The following is a 27,096-nucleotide window of genomic DNA, read 5'->3' as shown; positions in this document are numbered from 1 at the left end:
AGTTCCTTTGGGGGATCTACCCTTCCCCAATTCTAAAGCTATGTGCATTGGGTTAGGGATCCTTCCCTTTGCCCAGTAGCCCACTGCCCACTAAATTCCCCTAGTTCCAAGGACTGACTCCAAAGTAAGTAATTGACCTGAGTCAGTTCAACTAGAAACTCTGGAAGAGACTTTCTCTTTCTCAGGTACCACTTGAGCCTTTAAGACATAGGCTGGTGTCATAGATGGGGACTGTTTGAGGGTAGAGCCAAGCCAGAGGAAATAAAATCAAGAGATGGAGAAGGAACCGAGTCATGAAGACATCATCTGGGACCCCAGATCAAGCTGTGGAAGATCTCCCCATGGGAAAGCATGTACACAAACAAACAAACAAAAAATCTTTTTCACTGAAGTGAGTTTGAATGGGGTTTTCTGTAATTTGAGGGACTGGCCCTGAGAGTCAACTAGCAGATATGGGACTGGTTAGTTCTGCATACTTAACACATCCAGCTAAAACAAAACTCTTTTGACTTCATACTACTTTTTACTGCTAACAATATCAACCTTTTATCAAAAACTGCTTATAGCAAAAATTATTAACCTTACTCTGAGTGCCCAAAATATTTTCAGAGATGCATTGGAAAGAATTTCCAAGTGAAGTTTACCACACAGCCACTAAGCCAGCTTTGTTCAATATATCAGTCCAATTAAGTTCTCATTAAGTTCTGGTCTCTCATGTTCCAATTAAGCTAATCCAAAGGCATGGCTTGATGTCAGGGGATCACCAAGAACGTCGAGCCAGCTATAATGTCTAATCTTTATGATGATATTTATGTGTCTCAAACTTAATTTGCTCCAGTGGAATACAACCCAATTCATGACAGAACAGGAATGGTATTGTGGCCTTTAATCAACCTTCAGTCTGAGAAAGGTGCTGAAGTTCTATCTCAACAATTGCACAGTTGATTTCCTGCCTTAAGACCTCTCCCCCCTTCCAAATCACATAGACTGTGGGCAGCCCAGGGGTCCCAGGGAAGGCAGCTATACTATAAATAGAAGACCAGGAAGGTCAATGTCAACAAAGATTCAACAAGGAACAAGCAAGTCTTCGTGAAAACTCTACCACCATGAAAACTCCGGTCTCAGTATCGAAATTATTTGCAACCTAGCTTCACAGATATGCCTCCAAGAGATCAAGGTCCTGGAGCACTCCCTTCAAGCCCTGCCCTCTGCTCAGAGAAGATGGAAAAACTGGTCAAGGCCTGTGCAAAAGGAAGCTTCGGGCAGAGGCTCTGATGATCCATCTCACTACTCCTGCCTGAAATAGGATTTATTCTTTCTTTTCACTGTCAACCTGGTCCCCTGTTTTCTCCCTCTGTTTTCTCACTTCTTGAATCCCTCTTTCAAGCCCAATCCTGAATAACAACGGCTACCCCTTAGTGAACACTCACCCTGTGCTAAGTGCCATGCACACAACTTACTCAATCCTCTCAAAAGCCCTGGTGAGGTGGGTACTATGATTATCATCCTCCCCATTTAACAGATAAGAAAATTTGAGACTCACGGTTTAAGGAATCTTCCCAGGGGCCCAGAGCCAGCAAAAGTTGGAGGGGGAGATTCAAGCCCACCCGTGTGACTCCAGCACCCCTACCCTACCCTTCATCACTGTATTCTGTCAGAGCCCTCCACATGTCTGAGTCTAATCTCCCACCAGTCTTTAACTCCCCACAGGTCCAGTCTTCAGTCCACCTCTTCCTTACCTATTGCCCTCAGTTTTAGTTTTCCCTTCCAGCCCTAAGGAACCTTTCTCCAATTTGATTTTGTTCTTATGTTATTGCTACTTTTCACTGTAGCTGTGCCAGTTACTGAGCTAAACACTTTAAATGCATTATCTTATTTAATTCTGATAAACTCTCTTACTACTATGAACAATTACTATTATTATTACTTCCTATTTTATGGAGGAGAAAACTGAGGCTCAGGAAGATTAAAATTACAAGGTCCCAATGCTAGCAATGTCCAAAGTCACATATCTAGAAAGAGGTAGAACTGGGTCCTAAATTCAGGTGAGCAGAGTTCCAAACTCTATGCTTATTCATGAAGCTTCCCTTCTACTGCCTCCCACGTAAGAGTAGCAGCTACTACCACAAAAATCTGGGTAGTTCCAGGTCTTCAGAACACGGGTTGGCAAACTTTTTCTTAAAGGACCACTTGTAAATATTAGACTTGTGTCACAACTATTCAACTTAGTTCTAGTTAAAAAGTACAACAGTGCACTTTTAGTACAAAAGTGGCCGTAGACAATCTGTAAAGGAATGAGTGGGGCCGAGTTCCAATAAAACTTCATTTACAAGAACAGGCAGTTGGCCATAGGCCATAGTTTACAGACCTCTGCTTTAGAACATTATCAATCACCGATAGATGGATGATCCTTCGTGTGGAAGCATGGAAAAATCCACAGTACTTGATCTCGGACAAAGAAATGTGATTTTCAAGAAAGCTCTGTTTCACCTATTTCCTGGATAACCCTTTTATTATTCTAAGAGATTAACAGTTTAAACATCTGTTGGATCTGTTATTAGTTTATGACGTGGGTTTTCTGGTTCCTCAAAAGTAGCAGGAGAAATTGCAGCTCTCTAAACAACCAAGAAGGTCAGTGACTTATTTTAAGGTAGGTTCTTTTAAAAAAGAATCAATTGAACCTTATTTTCATTTTTTTTTAAATGGCTTCCAATCCTTTAGACATTAATTCTCAAGAGAAGTTTGGGATACTTGCAGTCTTCCTTTCTTTCTTTTTTGGTTACTGTGGTAGTGATTCTAGCAGCTTCTTCAGACTTGGAGGGCTCTTCATAGGGCATTCTCAGGTTCTGAGCTCACCATATTATTTCCAAGAGTTATGTTTAGATTTTTACAAATATACATTATGTTTAAAAGGCACCAGTATTTTTAGAGTGATGAGGAAAGTCCATCCTTGGCCATCTGTAATACCCAGAAATTAGTAACAAGGATGCTGCCTTCCATTTATTCAAGCAACAACTGGTCACCCCGTTGGGACCCTGGGGAGTAATATTCCTGTTGCAGACTCGCTTTTTCCCAGGCATCATGTTAATCGTGTTCACAACAGTTAATGTGTGCTGAGTGTTTTCTCTGTGCCAGGCACTCTTTTAAATTTTACTTAACTCATTTATCCTCATTGACAGCTACACATTATTATTATTATTACTATTATTCCCATTTTACAGATTAGGAAACAGGGACACAGGAAGGCTAAATACCTCGCCCAAAGTCCCTTACTCATAGATGGAAGAGTATGAATATGAACCCAGTTGTACTCCGGAGCTTGCTCTTTCACACGTTACCTCTTTAACCCTCTCAATAATCCTACCTGTGCTTTACAAATGAGGAGAGGAGGTAGTTGCAGACAAGTAATGTCCCTGAAGTCACTAGGCTAGAGCCAGAAGTCAAACCTGCCACCTGCCGCCAGATCCACACTAATTCTAATACAGCGTATGAGGTAAATTACAAAAAGCGCCACCGTTCTTCACCCATCCCTGGACCCACACCCTCTGTGATGTAGCTTTATAGTTCTTCCCATCAAGAGGTGGAGTCTATTTCCTTACTCCTTGAATCTGAGCTGGTCTTGTGACTTGCTTTGGCCAATATAATGCCATGAAAGTAGCAATGTGCCAGTTCCAAGCCTCAGGCTCAAGAGGCCTTGAGAACTTCTACTCAAATCCTCACACCCTTGCCCAGCTACCACGTGAACAGTCCAGGGTTCATCTGATGGAAGCTGAGAGACCAAGTCGAATAGAGATGATGCATCCCAGCTAAGGCCATCCTAGAACAGCTGGTACCCAGCCTGCCTGGTAGCTACCCACAGACACATGAACAACATCAGCCAAGGCCAGGAGAACTTCCCAACTGAGCCCAGTCCAAATTGCTGCCTTGCAGGAAAGTGAACTAAATAAATTGTTGTTTTAAGCTGCTAACTTTTGAGGTAGTTTGTTATGTAGCAAAAGTTAACTAATGCCATGTATAATAAGTGAAATGCAATTCATGCCCAAATGGTAACGTTCTCCCTATTTAGTAGCCGGACAAGGCTGCTACCACAGCCACCTGGCACAAAGCCATGCCCCTGAAAGCCAGAGGACAAAGCTTCAGAGTAGAAAAGGAAAATCCTGTCACAAAGCCACTGCCCTTTATTTTGTAAGACAACCATGGGGTCACCCTCAGGTCAGAGCCTGTTGACTTTCTTTTTAAGGCCTTGTCTTTTGAGGATGACTTTGATTTTCAGAAACAAAAGCAACTCCTAGCCAAGTTTGGGAATGAAGTGATCAATGAATGTTGCCATTGTTAAAAAGAAGAAAGAAAAGAAGCATGACTATAAAGTTATAATAAGATTTTCTTGCATGGTTTACAAACTGGATCTGACAGCAATTCCAAGAGCCTCAAAGGGAAGTATTTTCAACACTCATAGCCTTTTTTTTTTTTTTAAGATTTTATTTATTTATTTGACAAAGAGAGAGAGAGAGTACAAGCAGGGGAAGCAGCAGAGGGAGTGGGAGAAGCAGGCTTCCCGCTGAGCAGGGAGCCCAATGCAGGGCTCGATCCCAGGATCCCAGGATCATGACCCGAGCCGAAGGCAGACGCTTAACGACTGAGCCACCCAGATGCCCCTCAACACTAACAGCCTTATTGACATAGAGCAGGCTAGGGGGTAGGTTCCAAGACCCCAGTGGATGCCTAAAGCTGTGGATAGTACTGAACGCTGTATGTACTATGTTTTTCCTATAAATACATACCTATGATAAATTTAATTCATAAATTAGGCACAGTAAGACAACATCAACTATAACAATATGCTAAAATAAAAGTCATGTGAATGTGGTCTCTCTATCTCTCAGAATATTTTATGGTCCTGTACTCACCCTTCTTCCTTTAGTGATGATGTGAGATAATAAAATGTCTGAGTTACGAGATGAAATGAAGTGAATGAGGTAGTGGTGTTAGGCTACTCCTGACCTTCTGATGACTGTCAGAAGGAGCATCATCTGCTTCTGGAACACGTGTGACCACAGGTCACTGAAACCTCAGCTTAGGGGGCATTGCTACAGTGGGACTGAGTGCCTGGCTCAGAAGCAAGACTCCTGGGCTCCAACCCTGGCTCTTCCTCTGAGTAGCCTTGTGAATGGGGGTACTTCTTGAGCCTCCATTTCCTCATCCACAAAATGGGGACAATAAAACCACCCATTCCAAGGGTTGCTGTGATGATTAAATAAGATCACAATGTGAAATAATGCCTGGCATATAAGAAGTACTCTATAAATGATTGCCATCCATCACCACTGATTAATCACTTAGATGGTAACTGGTAATAGTAGATGATTAAGAAATAGCCCTTAACTTGGAGCCATATTTCATATTTAGGTATTAACTTCCAAAATGTGAAATTGGGATCTGTTGTCTGGACCAACTTCAATGTGATAATATTCAATCAAACGTAACAAGATCAGGTAAAAACCTAGTTTCCTCTACTCAAAACCTACCCAAGAGAAACGAAAACATATGTCCATACAATACTTATATGCAAATGTTCATAGCAGCATTATTCATAATAGCCAAAAAGGAGAAACAACCCAAAACAAAATGTGGTATATCCATACCATTGAATATTATTCAGCAATAAAGATGAAGTACTGATATATGCCACAACATAGATGAACCTCACAAACACGGTACTATGTGAAATAAGCCCAATGCAAAAGACCATATGTTATGTGATTCTAGTTATATGAAATATCCAGAAAAGATTTACCAAATCTATGGAGATAAAAAGTAGGTTAGCTGTTGCCTGGGGGTAGGGGTAGAAATGAAGAGTGACCAGAAATAGTCACTAGAAATTTTGGGGGGTTTATGGAAATGTTCTAAAATTAGATTGTGGTGATGGCCGCACAACTCTGTACATTTGCTCCTGTTAAAATGAGTGGATCTTTTAAAATCACTTTTTTAAATTGTGGTAAAATATACATAATATTTACCACCCTAACAATTTTTTAGTGCATAGTTCAGACGTGTTAAACACCTTCACATTGTGTAACGTATCTCCAGAATTCCTCTCATCTTGCAAAACTGAAACTCTACCCATTAAACAACAACTCCCCATTCCCTCCTCCCCACAGCCCCTGGCAACCATATGCCTCTTTCTGTCTCTATGAATTTGACCACTCTAGGTATCTCATGTAAGTGAAATCATACATATAAATCATACTTTGTATTTCAACCGATGCTGTGTTTTGTTTTGTTTTTTTGTGACTGGCTTATTTCACTAGGATAATGTCCACAAAGTACATTCATGTGGTAGCATGTGACAAGAAGAGTTCCCTCCTTTTAAAGGCTGGATAATATTCCATTGTATGGATATACCAAATTTTGTTTATCCATTCATCCATGATGGACACTTGGGTAAAATGAATGGATTTTATGGTATGTAAATTATATTTCAATAAAGCTGGGTGTTTTTATTTTATTTATTTATTTGAGAGAGAGAGAGAGAGTGCGCACAAGAGGGGATGGAGGGGCAGAGGGAGAAGGAGAAGCAGGCTCCCCACTGAGCAGGGAGCCCAACATGGGGCTCGATCCCAGGACCCTGGGATCATGACCTGAGCCAAAGGCAGATGCTTAACTGACTGAGCCATCCAGGTGCCCCAATAAAGTTGTTTAATTTTTTTTAAAAGATTTTATTTATTTGGCAGAGAGAGAGAGACAGCGATAGAGGGAACACAAGCAGGGGGGGTGGGAGAGGGAGAAGCAGGCTCCCTGCTGAGCAGGCAGCCCGATGCGGGGCTCGATCCCAGGACCCTGGGATCATGACCCGAGCCGAAGGCAGACGCTTAACGACTGAGCCACCCAGGCACCCCTTAAGTTTGATTCATACATCTCCCTGTTAATGGACTTTAAGGTCATTTCCATTTCTCTATATTTGGACCAATGTTGCATTTAATGTTCTTCTTCAGAGCTTCTTGTTACAAAGACTGAGTTTTTCCAGCCATAGTACAGATTTAGAAGGGAAATTTTTAGGTCATAGAGTGTATTTTCAATTTTACTAGGTTTTGCAAATTTTTCTCCAGGAGGGCAGTACCAATTATATAGTAGAACATGACAGTTCCAGGGCACCTGGGTGGCTCAGTCCATTAAGCAGCTCAGGTCATGATTCCAAAGTCCTGGGATTGAGCCCCGCATTGGGCTTCCTGCTCAGCATGAGTATGCTTCTCTGTACTCTTTCTCACTCTCTCTCAAGTAAATAAATAAAATCTTAAAAAAAAAAAAAAAAAAGAACATGACCGTTCCTCTCCACAGCTTCATCCATTGCTCATATTGCCAAACTTTTACATGTTTGCCAATCTGTGGCATTGAGTATCTTTTGATTTGGCTCTCTGGGTCTCCCCTTTTGTGAACTTCCTGATCATACCCTTTGTCTATTTTCTTATTTCATTGTTCTGTTGTGTTGTTCTCTTTTTTTCTTATTGATATATAGGAATTCTTTGTAGTCTTAATACTAACCTGTTACATATGTTGCAAGTATGTAGGACAGATGAGTGGATAAAGGTCAAGTCAACTAAAGGCAGAGATCAATAGGAATTGGAAAGTGTCTGGAGTAGAAGATTAACAGGGTTTTGGGGCCTGAGATCAGGGCCACTGTGGTATTCATTATGATCATCCTGCATGTGCTTATAATAGGACCCAAGAATAAGAATTATAGCAAGCTATTTATTAAGCACATGCTATGTGTCAGGTGCAGTGCTAAGCAACTGATCTAGCCTGATGCTCAGAATGAGCCAGTGAGGTAGATATTATTGTCCCTCTTCCATGTATGAGAAAACAAGGGCTCAGTGACATGAGGTTATTCATATAAGTAGCTCAGTTGAGATTTTAACACAGCTGTACCTGATTTTAACATCTTGCTCTTAAAAAATGTTTTAAGTGTATTCTGTTTGGCATGCTGTATTTTACCTTTTTAAAAATTGTCAACAGTTAAAAGGACAGTTCATGGTAAAATATGGATTGGGGATTTTTACTGGAAACTCAGGAGATAGGGTCATACTGATCCCATGTTCCAGCATAGTAACTATCAGTAAGAAATGAGGAGCACAGCAGCTGCCCCTGTAATGCATGAGCTTGCTTGGTGGCCACAGTCCCCGCCACTCCTTGGTGTCTCCTTGTTATGCCAGGCCTCTTTCAGTGCCTACATGGCCCTGCAGTCCTCTGAATGTTTTCCTCTTAAGATAAACAGTGTTGGGACACCTGGGTAGCTCAGTCGGTTGAGTATCCAAGTCTTGGTTTCGGCTCAGGTCATGATCTCATGGATCGTGGGATTGAGCCCCGGGGCATCAGTCTCCATGCTCAGTTCAGAGTCTGCTTCAAGATTCTCTTCCTTTGCCCTCCCCTGCTTGTGCTCTCTCTCTCTCTCCCCCCACAATTAAATAAATAAATCTTAAAAAAAAAAAAAGACAAAACAGTGTTGATACACTGGGTGTGGCTGAATAATGGCCCCTCAAAAATATCCACATCCTAGCCCCTAGCTCCTGTGGATCTGTTACCTTACATGGCAAAAGAACCTTGCAAATGTGATTAAAGATCCTGAAATGGGGAGATTATCCAGATGGGCCCAATGTAATCACTGGGGCGGCAGAAGGCGATGTGATGATGGAAGCAGGCGTCCAAGCGACGCTGCTGCTGGCTGTGAACACAGAAGATGGCCTCAAAGCAAGGAATGAAGGTGGCCTCCACGATTAACACAGTCCTGCAGACCCATTTTAGACTTCCGAACCAGAGATGTTCTATACCCTGCAATGGGCAGGATAGTCCTGCACAAGAAAAAACTGTTCTGCATCCTAAATATTTTCAAATATCCCACTGGATGTTTACTAGGTTAAAAAACTGGTTTATAATCAATCATCTGAGTCCAGAATGTAGCTCCATTTTAACATACAAATGCAGGCAGGGTTTTTTTTTATGATTTCAATATATATTTATTGTTCTAGGAAAGCAGCTACCATGTATGCCAAGAGAAAATTGTATTTTGTTGTATTCAGAACCTAAGGGTTTCTCACCATTTCAGAAAAATCCTGTCACCGTGGACTGCATCACTTACAGTGAGTGAGTGACTGATGCATCGTGTGTGATCCAGTCTGCCTTTTGTAGCTGTCATAGTCATGGTGATTCTACGTATACGTACAAGTGAGTGACTACTCAGATCTTCTAGTGTAATTTTACCTGAGCTTTAAAAAATTAAATAAATATTACTTATGTTGTGAATGGTTTTCATTTCTCCCTTTATGCTATAGTCCACTATATAAACAGCCACTATATATATTTGAAATTACTGCACAGATAGATGTGATAGACTATTATGCTAACGGGCACCTAATTAACCATGCCTCCTAGGTCCATGCCCCTTAGCAATGTGACCTTGCCACTTCTTCTAGAGGGAGTCTATTTCTCACCTACTTATGAGTTGCTTTTTGAGTTGCTGGCTTTATGAATTGCTTTGACCAAAAGAATGTGGTAGAAGGGATGCTGTTGGAGTTCCTGAGCCTCGGCCTCACACTTCTGCCTTTGCCCTCCTGTAAGGCTGCTCTGAAACCACCAGGCTGTAAAGGAGCAGGGCTGGCCTCCTAGAGGATGAGAGAGGCATGTGGAGGAGAACTGAAGTGCCTCGCGGACACCAGCACTCAGGCTCCAGCCCCGTGCACGAGGCCAGATGGGCCTCCCAGCCCTGCCCAGTCACCTGCTGAAAGCAGTCACCTGGTGAGACCAAGAGAAGAGTCAGCCCATAGAAATAATAAATCATTGTTTTAAGCCGTGAAGTTTCCAGGTAGTTTATGATACAACAACACAGCAATCAGGTAACTGATAAATAGGTAATAAATATTATCTAAGCATTTCCTTTCAGGACATGAAGAGGGCTCTATAAAGTGTGACAAGGGGGCATTGGGCCCAGTAGGGTAGAGAACCACTGCTCTGATGAGTTCCCACTGCTCCTAAAATAAAACTCACTCTTTACTGGCCTATATGATATGGACGCTGCAGAGCGACCTTGCCCACTTCACCTCCCATCTCATTCGCTTGCTCTGCTCCCTCCATACTGGCTTCCTTTTTGTCCCTGGAGTAGGGACTGAATTTGGCAGTACTGGGTCATCAGGAAAACTTAAGAGGAGTTGTACCAGAGGATTTCAGTGCCAAAGTGCCACAAGTTAAAAACAGAACAAATGGTAAAAAGATGGAGCTGAGTGACTTAAAAATGAAAAAAAAAAGAAAATCACCTAGATGGGGGAGCAAAGTTAAATATATGGGTGTGAAAATGTTATTTATTTATAATTTCTATTTTTTATAATTACAAAAGTAATTCACACTTATTTTCAAATATTCACAAAATTTTCAAAAATTACCAAAATACTTTGGAGCAAAGGCCTCCAAATTTTCATCTCTCCCCCAGCTTACATGTTACTTTCCACTTATTGGCTAATAGATTTAGATACTATCATTTATATTCACTTACCTTTGGTTTGGTCTGTGTACCGCATATGTCAGTATACACACAGGAAATGACTGTACTGTATCTACTGTCAATTCACAGGTGTAATTCCATCAACTATTTGTACAAAGTAATCATTTCCCATTCTTTATCTTTCACAGAGTATGTTTAACACAATATAAAATATTGTTAGCACCCAGCTAATGTCACAGCAAAACTAAAAGGCCCATTGACTTTCTTTATAGATGGTCACTTTAGTGCCCTACAGATGCCACCTACATCTCTGTGACCTTTCTTTTTTTTTAAAAGATTTTATTTATTTATTTTAGAGAGAGAGAGAGCACGTACATGTGCGCGCACGAGTGGGGGGGGAGAGGGAGAAGTAGACTCCCCGCTGAGCAGGGAGACTGACTCGGGGCTCGATCCCAGGACCCTGAGATCATGACCGAAGTCAAAGTCAGACACTTAAGCAACTGAGCCACCCAGGCACCCCTCTCTGTGACCTTTTTATACGTAGTTGAAAACAACTATCTGGGGAAGGATTAAATAAATCTATTTCACGTGTTAAATTCATCTCAGGAAATGCACAGGGTCTCCATTTAATCTTAAGGCTGAGATAATTCATGGGAATCGTTCCTTTAAGGTTTAGTCTTCCAATTGTAATCTCCTCCAAAAATTAAGGACTAGAGAAATATCTGCTTGTTAAATAACCTGAATTTTATTCTGAGCATTTAAAAGATTAAAATATCTAATGATGAACAAACCATTTGTTTAGTGTCTTTATGAAATTCACCAGAGTTCCATTCATAATATTTAAAATGACATGGATAAAGGAATTGAATTATGAATTAATCAAAATCAAAATCATCAAGCTTACGCAGCTTGTCTGGGGCAGAGTCAGGTTGGAAGCAAAGTCTGCCTGATTCTGGAGGCTCAGTTCTGAACCACTGGACCATGTACCATAGACTGCCTCATTTGTGTGTGTGTGTGTGTGTGTGTGTGTGTGTGTGTGTGTGTGTGTCTAATTGGCCAAATGCTCTATGGCATAACAATGAGGTGCCACTCATTATTCTCCCTGCCCCCCTTCTGCTTTATTCCCTCCAGTTTTCCTTGGAGTGTCATGGTACTCGCAGGACAATCTAAATAAAAGATTCTGCCCCACGAGGCCTGCGTGAGGGCCTGGTCTGGGTGACTGCCCCAGATCCACCTCACTTCTCACTCCTTTTCTCCACAGCTTCCAGACCCATTTTTCATATCAGAATGTGCCCTGTGCTTGTGGCAAGCCATTGGACTGACCACCAGCGTGGTCTGGCGTCAAACTCCTAGACTCAGGAAGCAGAGTACTGCTCGGCTTGAATCTTGGCTCTACTACTTAACTAGCTGTTCCCTTGAGCTTGTTGGTTAACCTTGGCACTGCAGGGTCCTCATCCGTAAGACTGAAATAAGAGCACCCACATCAGAGGGTTGCTGGAAGATGAAATGAGTTTCTGCAGATCAAATGTTTAGAACAATGTAAGAGCCCTAAAGTGCTAGAAACTGCTATTCTTCAATTCCAGCTTCTTGCTCAACTCTCTGGCTCTCCATCTGTTAGGAGGCCCCTTCAATTTTAGAGGACAGGCTCCTTACTCAGCTCTAGCTCTAGGGGAAGCCACTCTACAGTCTACCTTCCTCCAGAGGCAGTAAATGGAGACACTGCAGGTACAGTTAGTAAATTAGCTCTTGCGTGTAATAGCTAGGGCAAACTGACAAGCGCTCCCATAACTTAACTGCTATCTTAAAAATTGGCCCTGACTTTTGAGGAACCATATTCATTCATCTAACAAATATTTAGTAGGTCCCTACCACGTCCCAGGCACTACTGGAGCTACATCATAGAACAAAACAGAAAATAACGAAAGCAAGGAAACCTAACTCTAAGTCAGCATTTTAAGGGCAAAATACAAATCAGCAATTATTTCTTGAGTGACCTAATATAAATGCTGTTTCAAGATATAATTTGAATGGCCCCAATAAACAATGAATCATGCTGCTGGTTAAGAATCATTCGGATGCGAGTTCAGTTGTGGGTGACAGATAAGAATGCTCCAGTTATGTAATTTTGGCTGGAGGTTGGTTATCATTCAGTTTAAGCATCTATTCCCACTGACAGGATGCGAGGAACAGCTGAATTGAGAAAATGCAAATCTGTTGTGCAGATCTGGGTAAGAGAAGCTCTACTTGGGTCTGACAAATGTTGCTGTAATTTTCAAGCCTTCAAAAATAACCCACAAAAGACTACATGACCAGGGGGTGAAAAAGGAGGGAATTAGATTTAATTAAGAAATCCTAAATCAGGAAATGAAAGAAGTTAATGGTAATCCACCCATCTTGCATATTTGTAGTATTCAAATTACTGAGCTTTGGGGCAAAGCCTGAGGGAAGGCTGGGTAGGACGCTAACCTTCCTTGGTGCCTGCGAACCTCATTAAATGCTTCCCCTCATCCTCCTGGTAACAGAGGCACCTCTGCCATCCCCCGCCTCCTTTTTTTTTCCTGCCATCCCTTTAATAGGGGAGGAAACAGGCTCACAGATCACTTAGGGTCCCACCACAAGGAAGCAGTTGAGCAGGACTTTGGACTCCAGGGTGTCTGGCTGCCTTGAAAGTTTATCAGTTTTTGCAAGCTAACAGTTTTAAGAACCTACATTTTCTACATTCCTTGATCGCTCATTACAACATTTAAACTTTAATGCTCCATTCAAACACCCTGCAGCATTTTATGTTTAGACTGGTTTCATTTAGTCCCAGAGGCAGCTCATCTGCAGGACGTCAAAGATGAAATATGAGTTGGCACAAGGATGCCTCATTAATCTCTAATACAAATAGAAATATCTCTGATTCTTTAAAAGCATTTTATCATTGCCTGGAGGCTGGAAACCATTTCTAGCCCCCTCATTACAAAATACTTATGGGCAAACAGTAGAGACATAACCCTCAATGTAAAATCTTAATTACTGCCCTTTTAGCTGATTTTTGTGTCTTGTGAAAGGGTATAAATTAGAAGAGTAACAGCTGAAGAAATTAGAACAAAGCCTGCACAGTTGACTGTAGCTGTGTTCAGGTCTAGACGTGCATTCACAGCACCTAGATCCACTCTTGTTGTTTCCCCACATCCATTCTTATTTCAGAGAACAGATACAAAGGGAGAAAAAAAAAAACCCTTCAGCTACCAAAGGCTTTACTGCTCGTTTGTGGTTTTCTTGAGGACAAGGCCATAGCTGGTCCTCTCTGTGTCCCTCCCTAGGGTCTGGCCCGGTCATCAGCACATAGTAGGATTTAATAAATATTTGTTGAACAGAACTGAATTTGGGTGACTTAATCTGTCTACGGATATTCTTTACGCATATTCAAACACAGGTTATTTCCACTGTGCTCATTTCATTGTTTATAATCATTGTGTGCCATTCTTTGTTCAATCTAATAAAAGGCACAGCACACTGAATATACTTTGGCCAACAGCAAGATTAAAAAGAAAGATCCCTGAAATGTGACTTGCAGGACAGTCTGGTCTCCCTCATTCAGCAGCAGGACCTGAAGCCAGAGAGACAAAGCCACCTGACATAAGCAGGGTCAGGCTAGGGGCTCGGTTCTCTGGCCCCTGGCCTCACTACCATCCCACCCAGCTGCACCTTGCACCTGTTAGCACCACACAGTGGAGGGGAAGGTCAATTATGAGTGGGGAACGGACATTAAGCCCTCAGGAGAAGCCAAATGAGCAAATGAAAAATTTATAAGTGGAAACAGTTCAGATTTTATAACCTACGGCAAGTAACAAAACTGTTCTTCAAAAAACAGATACGGATTTTAAAAAATCAGTATTTCCTGGAGCTATTTAGAGGACAACCTCCAACTTCCATTGTTTGGGAGGGATGAAGTTAGGATTATCTAGGCTATGGGTATGTATGTAAAAGCACCATCCGGGCAGTATGCACCTCTTCTCAGAGAGACTCTGTGCTGAGGGGCAACCAAACAGTTGATACAATTAGCTGTGAATGCTCTAAAGACCCTGGGATGTGGCAGCTGACTGAGGTTTGCACTGTAGTTAAATTGCACCACCAATTTTTGAGTATCATTTTGAATCATAACCTGGATCTGAATGCTAACTCTGCAAATTCATCTTGATCACCTTTCTAAATCTCTTTGTTCTTCTGTTTCCTCATCTGTAAAATGCAGAGGACACTAACAGAAGGAATCTCAGAGGGCTTTTGGAAGGGCTGAATGAAATAACGAATGGTCAAGCATTCAGCAAAGCACCTGGCACAGAGTAAGCTCTTGGCCAATATTAAATATTGTTGCTATTTTACTCTCTTCATGTGGGCCATTCAAAATTCTAGTATTCTCAAAACTGTGCAGGGAACACACACACCCCAAAGTATCCTGTCAACTGTAGAAAACAGGGAGCCTCCACATGGGTATTTACAGGAGGGTGCGCCAGGATTGGAACTCCATTCACACAGAAAACTGGCTGCAGTGTGACCATGACTAATGCTCAGCGAGCACTCACTGTGGGCCAGACCTCTCCTGAAGCAAGCTACATGCATAATATTGAGCAGGAAGTGGAGTATGGAGAGGCCAGAGGTGGGAAGATCAATCCAGAGTCAGATAAAATATAAGGAGAGCTTTAATCCACACACACAGTCAACGGGAGCCAATAAACCTGGTAGATGCCAGTTACCCTCAGGAGAAGGGCAGGCAGGGAGGCCAAGAAGGCAGAAAACCTCTCTGGAGCCAAGCAGCCAGACAGATGGCAGTGCATGTGTGTGCACAACTAGATGTCATGGCTGGAGTTGAGTGACCAAAACACAGCTCTCCCTCCCAAAGGGATTGTTTTGAGAACGACCACTTGATGGTACTGAGATAATGAGGTACCATCTGATAAAAATGAATTACTGAGCATTTAGAAATAAAGAAACCCCACAGAGCAACTGACCTCAAAACATTTTTCTTTCTTTGCTTGGTGAAGCAGGCTAGCCATTCCAGGAAGCAGAACTGGAAAGATGAATGTTTCCAAATATTCCTTGGGGGAACCTAAATCAAGCCAAAAAAAAAAAAAAAAAAAAAAATCCCACTGAAAATCCCAAATGGCCCAGATGAATCTGGGAGAAATGTTTGTTTCTGAACCAAAAAAGACACTGTCCATGAAATAACATGACCTTAAATGTTGCATTTTACTCCAGACTGCTGAGTTAGGCTGTATTATTAAAGAAACTTAAAATATCTTTCTGAGCCTCTGTGGACTGGTGAGGATGTAGAGGGGTCCTGCACCAGGCCAGGGCCATAGGCACAGCAAGGAGGCCAGTGTGGCTGGAGGGAAAATAAGCAAGGGAAATATGGTAGCAACGAGGCCGGAGAGGAACAGGGTGGGGGTACAATGGATTGCACCACAGTAATGGTGGTGGTGGGTGCCAAGGCCCAAAGCACACTAGCAGAGAGAACAGAACAAAGGGGTAGGAGAGGTCTGGCATCAGGGAAGGCCAGAGGAACTGGGCCCAGGGAGAAGATGGAGAAAGTCTATACCTCTGATTTCAACCCACAATGCAGGGCAGCGTGATACTTTCATCTATTTTTTACATTCTCCCCTTTGATTTTAATGTGGAATCAAGGTATGCTTGCTGTTATTTATTATTTTTATTATATTTCAACCTTAAAGAGAAACCAGTGGGATAAAAGTATTTCTCTTAAAAATTAAGGGGTGCCTGGCTGACTCAGGGTTGTTAGTTTAAGCCCCATGTTGGGCATGGAGGCTACTTAAAAAAGTTTAAAAAAATAAAATTCTGATACATATTTAAAAAATAAAAAATAGGGGCGCCTGGGTGGTTCAGTCGTTAAGTGTCTGCCTTCGGCTCAGGTCATGATTCCAGGGTCCTGGAATCAAGCCCCGCATCCGGCTCCTTGCTCGGCGGGAAGCCTGCTTCTCCCTCTCCCACTCCCCCTGCTTGTGTTCCTGCTCTCCCGCTCTCTCTCTGTCAAATAAATAAAATCTTCAAAAATATAAAATAAAAAATAAAAAAATTAAAATTAAAATAAGAACATATTCTTTCGTATTTTTGTGGTCTCCCTGAGGTCTGTCCACCCCATCCCCATCCTCTGGCTTTGCAATGTTACAAGCCCCAAATTATAAAAGACAAAATCTCACTTCCTTACTTACATGTTTTTGGATCGACTGTTTCCAACTTAACTTGAGGACAGGGTAAATGCAAGTCCATGATCAAATGAGGAACTGAATAAAGGTACTCTGTATTGAAGCCATGGAGAACCATTTCCTCTAATGGTGAAACCTGATGGGGGGGGGTTGGGGAGGAAATCAATTCATATAAATAGCTTAAATAACTGTATTTTCCTGTATAACCTAACAAAGGATAAAATTCTGTATTAACTTCAGGTTCAAGGGGCATAACGAGTACAAATCTTTGTCCCTCTTCCTTTCTGAGACACCTATAAATGACAATCAAGGAATAAAGCCCTAACAGAGAAAATAACAGGAGGACCATTAGTGGATGAAAGATTTGACATTTCCAAAAGAAACAGGAATGAAGCATATGGTCAAATAAGAAAGGTAATGGCAGCCCAGGATCCAGAGGAAGAAACTGCCCCAGGGGATAGGAGTCCCTATTCCCATCAAAACTCCAAAAGGCTTCGATTCTTAGGGGTTCAAGTCCTCAGAGGATGGGAATGAAAAACAGGCGGGGTTAAGTGGAAGTCTGGCTGGGGCTCCACTGGCCTGCTGTCTACACTCCCCCTTCTCCTGCTTCTGCCCCTTTCAATATACATAAAGCTCCATTCCCACCAGCATTTTATATCCAGGTCTCCCTCCTTCCCAATGATTCCAGTGATTTCCAATGACTCCAAGGATTGGCCAAGCTGGTAGCCAAAAGGAAAAAAAAAAAAAAGCTCACCATTGATTTGGAGGCTCTCTGCCTGCAACCCTGAAGAAATCTTCCAATAGACAAGCACTCCCCACAAGCTCCTAGTCAATGTTTCTACTCATAGAGGAGGCTCATCCAGAAGACAAACCCACATGTACAATAGAAGAAAATCATACCAGCTACATAGAAAAATCCACTCAGATGCCCATTTTAAATTTTGAATAAATAACAAAATTCTCTACACAGATAAAGAACACCAACAGCATAAAAGACAGAGATCAGGATCTACAAAGAACAACTGACTGGAAGAAGCACCAACAATTCAGGAAAGGGAACTGTAATTGGTATCTGCGGAGAAATTTGAGAAAGCATTAAATCCACAGAGCAAGAACAGGACGCTATTAAAAAAAGAACAATCACAGGCCAAGAAATTTCTTAGACACAGAATCTCTACTAGTGGCAGTTGCAATAAGCTACTGCCAAGTCTAGAGACTTAGGTTTGGGTCCTATCCCTGTGACTCTCCTCAATAACCTGACTCTCTCAGAGCCCTGCTCTTTTATTTTAAACTCCATTAAGCCCCTATTTTACTCCAGGCATACTGCCTGAGGGCCCCCCTTCCTGGCTGCCTTGTCCTTGGCCCTCTTAGTACAGTCTTTTTTATCCTACCCACACTGGCATGCAGAGAGAAACATGCTCTATCCCCAACTGTCCCCAACATGGACATGTGTTGACTCCTTTGTAAAGACCTTTCTCATCCAGGATCTCACTTGAGACACACAGAGGTCCTGTGAGTTAGTCAAGGATTATCTGTTCCATTTAACAGAGGTGGAAGCTGAGGCTCAGAGAGGTTATATGATGCCCTTTAAGTTGCACCATTAGTAGTAGAGCTAGGGCTGGCGCCAATTTCTGGTTCTAATTCCAGTGCCTTCCCTTTCCCACCTCCCAAACTCATGATGTCACCATTCTCACATAAGAGCCTTTCATTTAGGTTGGGGCCTGGGCGATACTCACAGTAATCATAGCTTCTTGTTTGACTTTATATCCCTCTGGAAAGGGAGGCAGCTCAGCTTCATACTCTAAAGGGAGCAGGAAAAAAATCCTCAATTCCACACTTCATTGCAGTTTGTGATGCAATTTCCTTTCCTCTGAATAAAACATTCTTAAATTTTATTTTGGTTGATGGTTTATAAAGACAACCGGCTACTATAGGTTAATAATTCCTGTGAACCACCTTACTTAAAATGGATAAGAGATGATTGTTCTCTTGTATGACAGACTCAAGGCTTTATGTAAGAGTTTGAGACTCTTTGGCTGAGAAGGTACAACTTTAGATTTTGCCCCCAAGTTATAACTAAGGGGAGACACCAGTACCTACACAGAGAGGAGGGGAGAAAAGAAAGAAGAGCAGCACATGATGGGAGGGCAGAATAAAAGTGACAGAGAGATGAGCTGTCTCTTGAAGTCATGAGGATGAGCATGAAGGTAGGATGGCCTGACTGGGGTTTGCATCTGGAAGAGTAACCCCATAAAGACCTTGCTACTCAAAGTATGCCCAAGAACCAGCAGCACTGGCATCTCTGGGGAGTGAGAAATGCAAAACCTCAAACCCACCCAAACCTGCTGAATTTGAACCTGTCTTTTAACGAGATCCCAGGTGACTTGTATGCACAAGTGGGAGTGGTTCTGCTGTCAACTCCAGTAGCTTGCTACCCTGGCTGCACGCAAAAATCACTGTGGAGCTTTTTGAAAATACCAAAGTCTGGCCCAACTCCAGAAATTCTGATTCAGTGGGTCTAGGGTGGAGGCCTGGGAATCAGTATTTTTAAAGCTTTCCAGCTGATCTAATGTGCAGTGAGGTGGAGAATGATTGCCAGGTTTCAAGGCTGTTCACAGCCAACCTGTTGGAGAGCCTAATGCAAAGAACAGTCCATATAAGTTCTGCAGGGTAACAAGAACTATTGCTCAGAGAGGGACAGAAATGCTCATGGGCTATCTCAGTTACATCCCTAAAAGAGAGTGGTAAAAATATTTCTGGAAAAGCCAATGTTTTAAAGGCAAATGCATAGTCGCTTTGCAGCAATGAGGAAAAACGGTTTTTGGGCAAGATAGTATGGATGGAATGAATAAAATTGTATTGGACCTATGTTTTGTTCTACTACCTGGTTCCTTGTCAGTGAAACATCTCTTGGCTTTTTTTTTTTTAACTCCTAGTTATCAGGCTGGGGACCAGTATGTCAGGCTGTAGGTTGCAAGCAATCTTGATTCCCAGGACCAGCTATATTAGTTTTTAATGCTATGTAACAAATTACCACAAACTTAGCAACATAAAACAACACAAATTTATTATTTCACAGTTCCTGTAGGTCAGGAGTCCGTGGGTATGGGATCAGGCTCGAATCAAGGTGTTGGCCATTCATGGCTGTGATCTCATCTGAGGGTTGGGTCCTCTTCTAAGATCATTGGTTGTTGGCAGGATTCAGTTTCTTGTGGCTGTAGGTCTGAAATCCCCATTTTCTTTTTGTTGGTGGGATTCTCAGCTCCTAGAGGCCACCCTCAGGTCCTGTCATGGACAGTTCACACTTTGTTATTTGCTACTTCAAGGCGAACAGGAGTCTCTTCTGCTTTAATGACTTTGACTTAAGGGCTCACCTGATTAGGTCAGGGCCACCTACAGTGATCTTCCTAAGTCAAAAGTCAACTGATGTCAAACTTCAATTACATCTGGAAAATCCCTTGAAGGCAATGCCTAGATTTGTGTTTGATTGAATAACTAGGAGGTGTGTGCAGTAGGGAGTGGGAATCCTTGGAGCCATCTTAGAATTCCGCCCAGTGTAACAGCTTGAACTCTACCACTTTGCTTTCCTCTCAAACAAGCATGTAAATTCACTCTTCTTCCCCAAACACTTTGAGAAACACCAACAGGGTGTGAAAACTGTTTATTCAGATTTAGGATATATACATTTAGAGCTTTGTCCGATTACAAAAGCAACACATGCCATTATGAGGAAATTCCAAAAAATACAGATTTGTCTTATGTAAAGAGTGTAAGTCACATCCAATCCCAGTATAACCCATAACCACTGTATTTTCAACGTATTTACTAACATATGTATATAATACACATTTATTTACTTTAGATCTCCTAGACCACGTCAAATCACCTAACTATAGAACCTCATAGCACAGTCCTTTTTCTTCATAATTCTTATCAGTTTTATCCTTATTTGAAATTTGTAAAAATTAATGACTGTGCGTTTTGCGAGGGAAATTGTCTGGGTCCGTTTATGCTCACCATCATATTCCCAAAGAATACTTGCTGAATGGATGAACAAAATGAAGAATAGTTTAACAAGTTACTTTTGATCCTTTATCTATTCATTTGTTCATACTTAGTGAGAGCGTACTATGTGCCAAGAAGCATTTTAGGTGTTGAGTCTTGGACATCTTTCAAGGTTGCTACATATATGATATGCCACAATTATTTAACCAGTGTACTTGGTGTCTAGGTTGTTTCCAATTTTTCATTATTACAAACAATGCTGCTAGGAGCATCACTATATACACATCATCAATTGGAAAGGAGGTATTTTTATAGGATTAATTCTTAGATGTGGAATTGTTCTGTTAAAGGAAAAAATAGTTTAAAATTTCAGCCAAATTGCCAAATGTTCCTTCAAAAAGTTTAAAACGATTTATACTCCTAATAGTAAGACTGTCTGTTTCTCCAGGGTATTACCAATCTTATCTATATTTAAAATGATATGTTGCTTTTATTTGCATTTCTTTGTTATTTATGTTTTTTCTACTTAGATTTTTTCCAAGTAGATCTCTTAGGAGTCCACTTAAATTTGATGGAAAAGATACAAACTTTTTCATCATATGACCGCAAAAGATATACAGTTGAAATGATTATGTAGAAATACAGGAAAATAATATTATCTTCAGGACAATATGATGTGTTTGTGATTTTAAGCCTCTATAATGTTTGAGAATCTGGCATATTTGAGAACTTGTCGCTTTTGCCTTGTGATTTCAATTTAAAATATGTAATTGATTACAGACTGATGCTTTTTACATTGAAAACCATATGAGCTTGTATGAATTTGACTAAGTTTGTAGAGTATTGAACTCACTAACTTCATTTACCATAGTTTGACTCACTCAATTTTTTTTAAGATTTTTTATTTACTTATTTGATAGAGAGACAGCGAGAGAGGGAACACAAGCAGGGGGAGTGGGAGAGGGAGAAGCAGGCTTCCCGCTGAGCAGGGAGCCCGATGTGATGCGGGGCTCTATCCCAGGACCCCAGAATCATGACCTGAGCTGAAGGCAGACGCCCAACGACTGAGCCACCCAGAAGCTTTAACAACTGAGCCACTCAGGCGCCCCTGATTAATTCAATTTCTAAGAGCTGCTTCAGTGCTTAGGAAATTTGCTTGTCTGTTTAGCATTAGAAATGCTTAAGAAAACCAGGTATACTAAATTTATAAATGTTTACAATTTTTTAGTTATCGAAGCTTGTAAACTGGGTTAATCGATCAGGGGAATTTAATGTTATATGCACATTCAGTGAATACTAAGAACAAGTCAAAGTGGTTACTCATTTTATACAACAAAGGCAATATTCTGCAAGAGGCAGAGCAGAAAGAGCTTACAACCCCATTGGCAGAGTGGAGCCTTTCTGCCAAAATTGGAACCTGTCCCCTCTATGTTCCTAAGGATATGAGATAATGAAATGTCCTTTTTGCTCAGGCCACTATTAGACTGTCTCTGATTTGCTGCTGAACATGTTCCTAACTGAAACAGCAATTAAAATACGATGTTTAGGGCGCCTGGGTGGCTCAGTGGGTTAAATGTCTGCCTTCGGCTCTGGTCATGATCCTAGCATCCTGGGATCGAGTTCTGCATGGGGTTCCCTGCTCATCAGGGAGCCTGCTTCTCTCTCTGCCCCTCCCCACCGCTTGTTCTTTTTCTCTCTCTCAAAAATAAAGAAATAAAAATACTTAAAAAAAAATACAATGTTTACCAACAGGGGCCTATTGGAAAGGGATGGATCAGGAAGGTGGAAGAGGTGGGAGTGAATCTAATGAACACCTAGCCAGCATACACTACAGCGAGGGGTTGTACTAGGTGCTGGACGGATAGATGCCTAGTGCGGAGGAGCTTATGTTCTGGTGAGGGGATGAACAGTAATCCGGTGCCTCTGAGATGTGGACACGCTGCTGGAGGGGGCTATGCCCAGTGCTCTCTCAGTGCAGTGAGGAGATAGGGCTTCAAATCAGTGTGAGGAACGAGATAAGCCTTTCTAGAAGGGGGGGCCACTTAGGCTAGGTCTTGAAAGATAAAGATGAGAAGGCAGAGATGTTCCGGTAAGAGGCAAAGCTTGGGCAAGGCAAGGAGGAGTAGAACAGTATGGCTCATTGGAGGAATTAGTTCCTGTGGCTAAAAGGACACAGTACAGGACAGTAGCACTGCGCTTTGTACCTCACTTGGAGAGCTTATTTAAAATGCAGAGCTTAAGGACTCACTCCCAAGAGGTCCAACTCATCAGGTCCAGGACAGAGCACAGGAATCTGCATTTTAACAAGCAATCCAGATTTTGACGCAGGTGCCCCAGGGCTACACTTTGAAGCGTGCTGCATGTTGTGTAAGGGCTTGGATTTGAGTGACACACACATCTGAGTTCAAGCCTGGTTCTGTCACTTACTTCGGGAAAGTTTCTTTAACTCTCTCTGCCTCAATTTCCTCCATTTTGCCTGTACAACAGGGAAAATCCTCACTGCGTTGCTATGAGGTTTAAATGAGAGGAAAAACATCTAGCACAGTGTCTGACACATAGAGCAGCTCAAGAGATGTTGCTATTAGTATGATTTGAGCAAATGGTAGGTGCTGAACCTAAAAAAAAAAAAAAAGACAGGAACCAGATCATTAAAGGGCTTAGGTCTTAAGCTAGAGTTCGTTTACCATGAAAGCTATGAAAATCATTGTAGGTCAAGGCACGATGTGATCAGATTTGAATTTTAGAGAGGGTCCTGTGGAAGAGGGTCTGACAGGGGACTTTTGCATTTAAAAAGTTGCAGCACAATCCAAACAGGATGTGATAAGGGCTTGACCTAAAGCAGGAGCCATGACAACAAGGGGCTGAGGATTTGGGGCTTATAAATGTTAAGCAGGTACAATCTGTAGGGATTGGAGAATGTACGTGGGGATCATGAAAAGTGAACGGGAAACATGTTAGGATGAATCTCTGATTTCTGGACTGGGTAGCTGAGTGAATGATGGGGACACTCATCGAGATGGAAAGTTGTTGGGTGTCTAGAATAGTGCCTGGAGTCATTCCTAGCCCAGCACTTATAACAGTTCCCAGCATGGGTAGATATGTTGACAGAAGAGATGAGAATAATTTTACTGGAACAATGAGGTAATTAAGAGCTAGTCTGCACTGGGTTAAGAGAAAAGGAATGACAGTGGTGTGAACAAGGGCAGTGTGTTCTTTCCAGAAGCTTGGCTGAGAGAAGAAAAGGGAGAGATAAGAGCTAGAAGATAATACGTGCTAAGGGAGAGGTTTTTCTCAAGATGTCAGACCAAAGGATGTTTGGAAGGGAAAGTCAGTAAAGAAATGAGATGTAGGAGAGGGGGTGACAGAGCAGGATCCTGGGATGGCAAGAGGGTGGTACCAAAGCACAGATGTAGGCTGAGCTGTTGGTAGCAGGGTATGTGTGCAGATGCAAATATGTTTATTGGTATAAGGAAGTTGAAGGATCCCCTCCCCACTTCTTCTCAGTGAATGCCCCCTACATTTACTAAGTGGTATCACCCAACATTTGAGGGAGTGTGTAGAAACCTGGGGCTAGCAGATGGGGGCAATGGAAGAAGACACTGAGGGATGTTGACAGATAGGCACTGTGAGAGCCCCCGGGGCCATTTTTCTCTAGGTGTACTCAACTGCTGGGCTAGGGTTACAAGCACTGATTCAGAGCTGGTCCCTGTTGGTACCTGGCAGGTGGGATGGAGGAACCTGATTTTACAACAGTTCTAAGGGTTGAGGTTGGAGAGTGTTTGGAGTCATGAACCAATGGCAATAATGAGGATGTTGATGAGAGTAGTAACAGCAAGATCAAAATAGAAGACTGTAAGCTCCCAGTACTTTGACTCAGGCTTGGTTAAAACAATAGTTAAAAATCATGTCAAAAGCAATAATAAAATTTAATTAGAAGCCTTGGCAGGAAAGACCTTTACTGATACTGATACAAGTACCTTTGAGGATACAAAGCTCAGAGGTAGTCATCACTGGAAAGTTGAGAGAGAAAATTAAAGAACAATTACAAGTAAGTCATCAAGTCATTCACACACACACACACACACACACACACACACACACACACACACAGCATCAGCCAGGTAGGACAGTCTTAAGTCAGGTATCTACCTATTCTGTATTTCTTCTTCCTAAATTGAGTTTCTCACAGGTCTATTTGCTGTGATAAGTTGCTTTTTAAATGGAGATATACTAAAAGAATGTAATACTTAACCTCAAACATAGGATTACCCCAAAGCCTGTTTTTCATGTTTGTCGTGAGGCACTAAATTTTTACTCACTATATGTTTGTTATAGAAAACTGCATGTTAGAATGGTTAAGAAATTCATCTGGGTTATAATAATCATGACCCGAGTCAGTACCTGAGTATATAATTCACCATCTTTGACCTCATTAACTTCGTGATGTAACTGTCACTTTGTGAGTAGCATCAATTCACTTGCTTTTTAGAGAGCACCACACTTCTTTGTCTTTGCTTTCTCCCTTCATGGCTATTTGACCAAAATAATCTCATGACTTTAAAACACAATGCAAACCATGTTTCGTTGTTAACAACAATGAACATTTATTGAGCTCTTTCTGAATGCCTGACAGTATGCTAATCACCTTCACATCTATTATTTTACCTGGTCCTCACATCAGCCCTGTGAGGTAGGTAAGCAGTTTCCCTTAAACAACACACCATAATAAACTCTATTACAGAGAGCTGTCTGGCTTGGAGAAGTCAAAACGTCTTTCACTTTTTTTGGGGAAAAGACATCCACAACTACCTTCAAATATGAGTGGATTTTTTATGGGAGAATTCTCACAGGTCTATTTGCTGTGATAAATTGGGTCACAGCACCAAGGGGGTAAGGAACAAAGGGTAGAAATTACAAGGAGAACGTTCAAGATGAATACATTTTTTTAAATATAATGTGTTTCTGGAAAAGGAATTCAAGCACTGGATGGGAGGTGAAACAGCCCCCGAGGGTTATCTATGAACTCTTGAGTCCACTATTCTCTTCCTCCTCTGTATTTTCCACTTCTTTCATATATTGCATTTACTCTTTTTTCCCATTCAATGAACATTTACTGGCTTGTCCAATATGGTAGCCACTAGCCACGAGTGGCTATTTAATTTGGTAAACTTAAAATAACATAAAAAATTTGAGTCCCAAATGCACTAACCACATTTTAAGTGCTCAAAACTGTATGTGTCTAGTAGCTACCACATATATTTGAGTTCTGACATTTAATTAGTTTCAAGTGTACAACATCATCAATCAATAGGGCTACCATACTTGAAAGTTCTGGGAAATGCTGTTTCAGAAAGCTGACATAGTGACAGTAACCACAAGAATGAAACATCTTGAGTTCTTGACCTTGAGGAACTTATAACCTAGGGGAGAAAAAAACCCACCCAATATTATTTTTTCCGAGCTAACACTTATTGAACTCTTGCTGGAAATCAGGCAGTTTGCTAAGCACTTTCTGTGACTATTTAGCTGCAATGCTCCTAACACCATAAAATAGATGTCATTATGCTCACTTTACAGAAAGGTCAATAACTTGCCCAATATATGTGAAGAGTACTGTAAGGCCTCATGACCAAGAGTATGCGTAGGGCCACGAAATAAGTTGAGCTAAACTCCATTTGGGGATTTTAAGGAAGATTAGAAGTGGAGAAGGATTAAAACCCACATCTGTAGAGACCCTGTTTATTCAACATGTGGGCTACAGACTTAACTACATCGGAATTACCTAGGATGCACGTTAAGAGCGCAGATTCCCGGCACCTGATTATGGGATCTGTGCGCAGGAACCAAGCTCCCCACCCCTGCTCCCGCGATTCTTTACTATTCATTAAGTGAGGTTTGAGAGCCGCTGTCCCCCTTTGTTCCGCTTTCTCCTGGGTCTCCTGGCTTTAACCTGACTACGGATCAAGGTGGGAGACCCCGCTGCGTAATCTCGGACAAAAGTCTCGGAGCCTCAGTTTCCCCGTCCGTGAAATGGAGATCCCCGCGGGCAGGCGGCGCGGCTACCAAGGAGGCCGCGCACGTCAGGCGCCTGGAGCACAGCAGGCGCCCAGTAAACGCGGCCCCCCGCCTGGCGAGTCCCGCCCCTCTCTGCCGGCCCGGGCTGCCTACCCTCGCAGATCTGCTCCCACAGGTTCTTGCCCGGAGGCTCCACGCCCTGTCCTGGCGAGACGGGTAGCTCGGGGGACACGGCGGACACGATGGGCACTGGCTTCCGGACAGTGTCCGAGGACTCTGCGGGGCGGGCCGGCTCCTCGCGCTGGGCGGTGCGACTACTTTCCGGACCCGGTGCCGCCATGGCCGCGGTTTCCACAGCAACCGCTCTCCCCGCGAGGCTATGAC

At 42.2% G+C, this 27,096-nt stretch overlaps 1 protein-coding gene across 2 annotated transcripts in view; it reads right to left on the bottom strand.

Moving 5' to 3' along the window:
- Positions 1 to 27,061, bottom strand: part of IQCK (IQ motif containing K) — a 120,946-nt gene extending 93,885 nt beyond the window's left edge. For both annotated transcript variants that reach the window (XM_028091662.2, XM_028091664.2), the window contains exons 1-4: positions 26,866 to 27,061; positions 18,429 to 18,493; positions 16,699 to 16,828; positions 15,481 to 15,578 (exon numbers count right to left, since the gene is read on the bottom strand). In XM_028091662.2, coding sequence (XP_027947463.1) covers positions 15,481 to 15,578; positions 16,699 to 16,828; positions 18,429 to 18,493; positions 26,866 to 27,052 — 480 coding nt within the window. In that variant the 5' untranslated portion in view covers positions 27,053 to 27,061. The remainder of the gene's footprint in view (positions 1 to 15,480; positions 15,579 to 16,698; positions 16,829 to 18,428; positions 18,494 to 26,865) is intronic.
- Positions 27,062 to 27,096: the final 35 nt, after the last annotated feature.

This window comes from Eumetopias jubatus, unplaced genomic scaffold, assembly GCF_037043125.1.
Source record: "Eumetopias jubatus isolate StellerSeaLion01/CBP00866 unplaced genomic scaffold, mEumJub1_p1.0 scaffold_12, whole genome shotgun sequence".
NCBI lineage: Eukaryota > Metazoa > Chordata > Mammalia > Carnivora > Otariidae > Eumetopias > Eumetopias jubatus.
Note: the sequence above shows the minus strand (reverse complement) of the source record. Positions and strands in the feature narration are given on the sequence as shown.